We start from the raw sequence: 7,162 nt of genomic DNA, 5'->3' as shown, positions 1-7,162 counted from the left end.
CATCCAGTGGTGTATAAGTGGTGTCCAATGATTGCTTCAGTGCAGATGTACACCAAGCTCGAGCTCTTACAGGAATAAGCGAGATGCCACGGGTAATGAGGCTAATGAGCAGGGATAGCAGTAGGGAAGTCCATGCTGTTGCGGTGACCACTGTGACTAGATAGCGTAAAGGTCGCCGCATCTACCCGGTAAACAGGAGACACTTCCTTTGTGTCTACATCCAATGGTGACGGCGATAATTAATACCAGCCCAGAATAAATATAATGAAAAATCTCATTGTATGATAAAACTGTGTACCGAAGGGAACGTAACAAGATATGTGTGCCGACAGATGACGTGGCTGATTCTGGCTGCACTGTGCCTGTTTGGAAGCTATTCTATGACATCTGGAGCCCCATTCCCGGGACACGACGGCGGCTACAGTGGCGAGGAAATCGGCTACGGCGGACTCGAGAATCTCCAGCAAGAGGGACACCAAAGTCATCACCAGGAGTACGACTATTACGTGAGTACGATAACTTGAGCGGTATGTGATTCCAATTGGGATGACGTACAGCAGAAACAATGGAGGACAGACACTATATGTCTCATAGAAATCGAAATAATTTAATTATATTTAACTTAGCCACAAATGAATTATTGACAAGTTGTTGTAGTTGTAAGATTCCGGATGTCTATTCGGGAGAAAAGCGATTCATATCCCCGTCCGGGAATCCAGATTTAGGTTTTTCGTAATATACCTAAATCACTGCCATTTGAAACGACACAGTCGATTTTCTTTCCCATCGACCTCAATCCTAGCTTGTGCTCCGAACGTAATGGCCTTGTCGTCGATGGGATGTTAAACGTTAATCTTTCTTCCATTTCATGTGCCACTTTGTAGCTTATAAGCACGCCATCTTTCACACACAACTGATGTATCTATTCATTCACTCATTCATTCATTCATTTTCACTGTACTCTTCTCAGCAGTCCACATTTATGTGCTTTCTAAAAACTAAGAACTGTACGACAGTATTTTGGAATTTACGTGTCTGTCCACTTCTTAATCTTAACGGAAAGATATAAGGGTTCCATAACTAGCGCAAGTGAAATATTTACTATTCATTTTATCCAGCTGGTGTCCCACAGCAGGTATTTAAAAAACGCCATATTTCAACCATCTCGCGTGACTCATAAATAATTCTGGTTTCGATCTTCACATCATGTTCACGAGTCTTAAAATCATTCATAACGGCATACAACTGTCCTAGATGACTACTGGCTATGGCAAAATACAGGGTGTCCCAGGAGAAACGGATAATATTCACGAACGATCATTTCATATAGACGTGTGCCCTATCTCAAATGATTTCCGAGACAGAACATTTTTAACGTACATTATTTGTTTTCTGTGTTATTCGTTCCATTGTCAGGTTTACACATGTACACAACAGTTAATAAACATCACTACATGCGGTTGTACACAGCAACAATTGAAAAATACGTACTCTTGACACACTGTGGGACACTGATTTCATAAAATCGACGTATGCTGATAGTAGGACTACGCTGTTCCTGCACAGATTGTTGAACTATACGCTCTGAAGAAAAAAGGGGGGTTGGAAGAAAAGCTGTTTCCCACAATCTGCTGAAAACCCCAGTACATCTCGGAAAGCGCTGACGGTGTTCTTCCGTAGCAGCAGGAGCACTTCCATCTCTCAGCCGTAAACAAACACCATGTCTGCATATTCTTCATTAGTGTTGACCTGCGGTATTTTAACCAGCACGTGTACAAACACAGTTCTGCATCTTCATCTACATATACATTATTACTCTGCAATTCACAATTTAGTGCTGGCCAGAGGGTTCATCTAACCACTCTCTACACTTTATCGTTTCATTTTCGAACGGTGCGAGGGAATAACGAGCACTTAGGTCTTTCTGTGGGAGCTCTGATTTCTCTTTTTTTATCATAATGATCATTTCTGTCTAAGTAACTGAGGCGATACACCATAGCACGCTATCTGATTAGAAAGCGCTTGTGAGGAACGGTGTCGCAAGCATTCTGGAAATTTATAAAAATGGAATCAAAACCGTTAACCGACGTTTGTCTTTGATAGACCCTCAGTCCCTCGTACTACTACACTCACAACACAACGCTGACGACTGTGCCTTCAACGGGATAGTTTAATGGCAGAAAGACATTCCGAGCAAATAATTTGAAAGCAACGAGGTTTGTTGCGTTAGAACAAAATAACAAGAAGGTTGGGTGTGCAAGACACAAACGAAAACGCCACTAGCCCAAAAACCAATGTATATTAAATATGCGCTATCTCGGAAACCATTCAGAATAAGGTATATGTCCATATGAAGTTACTTACGGTGAATGAGTGATCCTGTTATATCGCTGAATATTGATCATTCCTCCTGTGGCATGCTGTGTATTGTCTAAACAACAGTAAAATATTGTAACACAATCTAGAATAACGTTTATAGTCAGATTCCACTATTTCGAGCGAAGGCACTCCACACCAAAAGGTGGAGCCTGACTGTAATATATAGACGAAGATTGTGTAAAAATTTCTTACTATTCATACGAAAAGGTGGAACCAGACCTAAATCACACCTCCTGACTGCAACCAGCATCACGATGATATTGCAATTGGCATGCCTTAGCTGTTACCGGAAACAGTGTTAACAAGTACAGTGGTGGCTCAGGAAAACGCATAGCATCGTGAATTACTTCAAGAGAGTTGAGCATGTGCTGTCAAGTGTTTCAGCGTGTCCTCATGAAATCTCATGATTAAAAACTAGGGATAAGCTGACCGTAGCGCCATCACTCCCAGGTGCGATAATATCGTGGTCAACTTACACGTTAACATCAAAGTTAAGTCGTTTACAAACGAGTCAAGTTCCGCATTCATGTAGACTGGGTTGTGGGTAAGGGAGAACTTACAGCGTTTGCAAGAATTAATTCCGAAAGTTATTGAAAAAAATTCTACTATTTTTCCTAATTCACCCTCATCTCCGACCGTGAGGCGACTTGCTGATTCACAAACAGCCAGCACTGCAGCGCTGAATCCATTCAACGAACTGTACGAGGCCTGTCTAAAAAGTATCCGACCTTTGGCCAGAAAAAATATTTCGAGTACCTGACGGGGTTGGAACCCTAATCCCCCTCAACGCAGGCCCCTTGCGCTTGCACACACTTAGCCCACCAATCCCTTCACTGCCGGAAACACCTCTGGAAGTCTTCTTTTGGAATGTTGCTCAGCTACGTCGTCGAGTTACGCATTATCTCTTCTACACTCTCAAAATGGGGTCCTTTCAGTGGCGTCTTCAATTCTGGAAACAACCAGAAGCCGCAAGGAGCCATGTCTGGAGAGTAGGGAGGCTGGCGAACGGCCGTAATTCCATATTTGTCCAAGAAATTTTGGATCAAGTGGGACAACGCCCGTTGTCGTGATGCAGTTACCACTATTTCGTCGTCCACATGTCTGGTCTTTTTCGCCGAACTGCGTCACGGAGTCGCCGGAGAACATCTTCATAGTACTTCTTTGTCACTGTTTGTCCTTCTAGTGCGTATTCGAGATGCACAATTACAGGGACCTCAAAGAAGGCAGTGAGCATCACCTTGATTTTGCTTCACATCTGCCGCGCTTTCTTCGGCCTTGGAGACCAGGGATGCTTCCATTCCGACGACTTTTTTATTTCTGGGTCGTGCCTGTACACCCCAGTTATCACGGTGTTCAGAAACCCAGGATCAGTGTTGGTGGTGTCCAGAAGGTCCTGTGCAACGTCACAACGGAGTCTTTTTGTTCCGGCGACAACAACTTGGGCAGGATTTTCGTGGGCTCTCGGTGCATGTTCAAATCTTCACGCAAAACTGCATGTGCAGAATCTTTACTCAATCAGACCTCTTGGGTAATCTCCAGCACGGTCAAACAGTGATCTCCCATCACCAGCTTTTGCACCCTCTCAACAACAGCTGCACTCCGAGAAGTTTGGGGCCTGCCAGAACGCTGGTCACTCTCCGCTGATGTGCGGCCGTTTTTGAATCGGTTGAACCACTCCTTAATTTGTGGTACACCCACTGCATCTTCTCCGAACACCTGCTGAATCTTAGGAATTGTTTCGCTTTGATAATCACCAAGCTTTTGACAAAATTTGATGCAGTATCTTTGCTCAACATGTTCAGTCATCTTGAGAGAATCAGTAATCAGACGAACACATTGTGTACCACCTGACTCAGCGACTGACAGGCAGCGACTGACGCGCTGGAAGGCGGGGACAAAATTCACGCTTACGCAATAAAAGTCAGTTCCTTTACTCTGTACTGAGGCACCACGCTATCCTCTCTATTCTGCGCGGGAAAATCAAAGGTCGGATACTTTTTAGACAGAACTCGCATGTTTTCAATATTGTTTATTAAGGCGTCTTAACAGCAAAAAGTTTATTCACAAAAACTCTGAAGACTGGTTTGAGGAGTTGGTCTGTAATTAAAGACGGTGGATAGCCATTCCAGCAGCCGATTTAAAGAGACAAATCATGCAACGCATGTTCTATGAATAAATGCTGTTTGAAAACACCATCACATTAAGGATCTCCCGAAAATGCATTTGTATTGTTACAATTTGTTGTTACAAAATAAGGAAAAACGTCGTGTTGATGATTAAAGATGGACTTTTTGAAGACATACTTGTTTGGCACAGAAGTATCCTAAAAAAACTACCTCGTGAATTATATTTTGTACTTTATATATGTGTGACACTGAATTACCTTTTAATTCTAGTGCAAATGTACCACTCTTTTCTACGTTTTCTATTCTGAGTAGTAGTTTATCTTAGCAGATGATCAACTTGTTTCGAACATTTAGTCGCATTTATGTGTTTGATGCTTAACTTGTTAATTATTCACAATGACAGCTCACGCCTGAGAGAGCACTCCCATACGAATAATGAATATAACATTAAATTAATAAAAGATTCATAGAACCTTTCCGAAAAACGACCGTAAAAAAAAAAGACCTGGAAACGGCTGGACGCAAACCAGCTAATTTTCACTGTAATATTTTTATAAGTGCACGACTTTAACTACTACATCACGATGACCTGGCGGTGCCGGTATTTTAGACTATATGCTGTAACGTAAATCTGGTGGAAGCTGTAACTGCCGATGTCATTATATGACGTTTAACTATAAGGATCGTACAGTGAACGATGTGTTTTCATAAGTCATCTAAGTGTCGTTGCATTGAAACGGCTTAGTTTAATAGAACCTGAGCTAAGATACGAAGTCCAATATGGCGAGCCCCTAGCAGCCCACCTCAAACGCCTGAGAAGATCGATAGGATTTCCTGCTTCATCTAATACTTTCCCCTCTTTGGAGAAGTGTGTGAGGCAGTTTGTAGCCTTACAGCTTTTACTCCACTATGTACTTGTGTGTACGGTTATTTCTGTAGCTTTGGGTGTCTGGGTGATGTGATGAATGTTCTGTGTGTGTCTAGTACTTGCCTGAGATTGGCGAGTTGATTAGTATTATGGGGGTGGGAGGAGGATTAGGAATTGGACATAGGGATTTTCTCGTCGACTTAGTCGTCGAAGATCGTCATTGGGCGTTTGTGCTTAGCGCAGGACATGTCATACCGACCTTAGGGAGTGGATGAGGACGTTTCCTGATCTGGAAGAGCTTTCATAGAAGGCCCTAGTCAGATCTTTGAAGCGCTCTTTCAGGGGTGGGATTTCAGCAGCGGCGTGCAGATCATCGGTGGGGAATCCGAGGGGTAGATGCAGTGCCCTCCCGAGGGCGTGGTTCTGCAGCCTCTGGAGTTTGTCCAGGTGCTGCTTCGCCGCGTATCCCCAGACAGGGCACGCATACTCCATTACTGAGTGTTGCCCACTCTCCGCACAATCTCTGCTTTCAAGAAAAATTTTTATTGCTAACGTACGCTGTTGGCCATTCCACTGATCCATGATTACTAAATGGCGACACTTTTTACACCTTAAATGTTCAAATGTGTGTGAAATCTTGTGGGACTTAACTACTAAGGTCGTCAGTCCCTAAGCTTGTAGACTACTTAACCTTAATTATCCTAAGGACAAACACACACCCATGCCCTAGGCAGGACTGGAACCTCCGCCGGGACCAGCCGCACAGTCCATGACTGCAGCGCCTTAGTGCGCTTGGCTAATCTCGCGCGGCATTTACACCTCAACGTCCCTGTTCCGCAGTACTGTCAACTGTACATAACTGCCACTGTGTAATTCAAAAGTTCCCGTTTTTCTGTGTCACCCTGTCGTATGAGCTTATAGCAACTGGTGGACTGATTTGTTATCCATATTGGCGGCCGGAGTGGCCGAGCGGTTCTACACGCTACAGTCTGGAACCGCGGGACTGCTACGGTCACAGGTTCGAATCCTGCCTCGGGCATGGATGTGTGTGATGTCCTTAGGTTAGTTAGGTTTAAGTAGTTCTAAGTTGTAGGGGACTGATGACCTCAGAAGTTAAGTCCCATAGTGCTCAGAGCCATCTGAACCATTTGTTATCCATATTGGTGGAGTTTCTGCCTACCACACGATTCGTCATCATATCGAGTGCTGCTTGATCGAGTCACGTGCTCTTTCTGCCCGCAGGCGTACCCCAAGTACTCGTACAAGTACGGCGTGAACGACCTGCACACGGGCGACATCAAGTCGGCGCACGAGGAGCGCGACGGCGACAAGGTGCACGGCCACTACACGCTCGTCGAGCCGGACGGCGCCATCCGCACCGTCGACTACACCGCCGACAAGCACTCCGGCTTCAACGCGGTCGTGCGCCGCACCGAGCCCCTCCACCATGACAAGCACCACGAGCTGCTCGACCACCACCACGTGTAGCGCGCGCCCACTGGTGTCGAGGGCCAGCCGAGGGCAGCTGCAGTGCGCTGCCAGTCCTGCTACTTGCGACAGAGATCTGACTACGTCCCTAGTCATCCACATGGTGAAGGTGTTGACGCACTTGTCTTTCTTTCACTTGGAAAGTATGCTGCTCCTGGCAGACATCTTCTGCAGTTTTTCATACTGGTAGAATACCGGACTTACAGAGAGGTTCAACTACTACAGAGAATTACGCACAACACAGGTTGTTTCGATGGGCTGAATTGATTACCAATTTCCATTGCAAACAGTGTCTATAGAG

General features: G+C 44.8%; 1 protein-coding gene across 1 annotated transcript; it reads left to right on the top strand.

Annotated features, from left to right (window-relative positions):
- Nucleotides 1–332: 332 nt before the first annotated feature.
- LOC126101296 (cuticle protein 19-like) lies at nt 333–6,861 on the top strand. The gene is made up of 2 exons (XM_049911975.1): nt 333–506; nt 6,616–6,861. The coding sequence occupies exons 1-2, from the start codon at nt 333–335 to the stop codon at nt 6,859–6,861; spliced, it is 420 nt and encodes a 139-aa protein (XP_049767932.1).
- The last annotated feature ends 301 nt before the right edge of the window (nt 6,862–7,162 follow it).

The sequence above is a fragment of the Schistocerca cancellata genome, chromosome 9 (assembly GCF_023864275.1).
Source record: "Schistocerca cancellata isolate TAMUIC-IGC-003103 chromosome 9, iqSchCanc2.1, whole genome shotgun sequence".
NCBI classification, from domain to species: Eukaryota; Metazoa; Arthropoda; class Insecta; order Orthoptera; family Acrididae; genus Schistocerca; species Schistocerca cancellata.
Note: the sequence above shows the minus strand (reverse complement) of the source record. Positions and strands in the feature narration are given on the sequence as shown.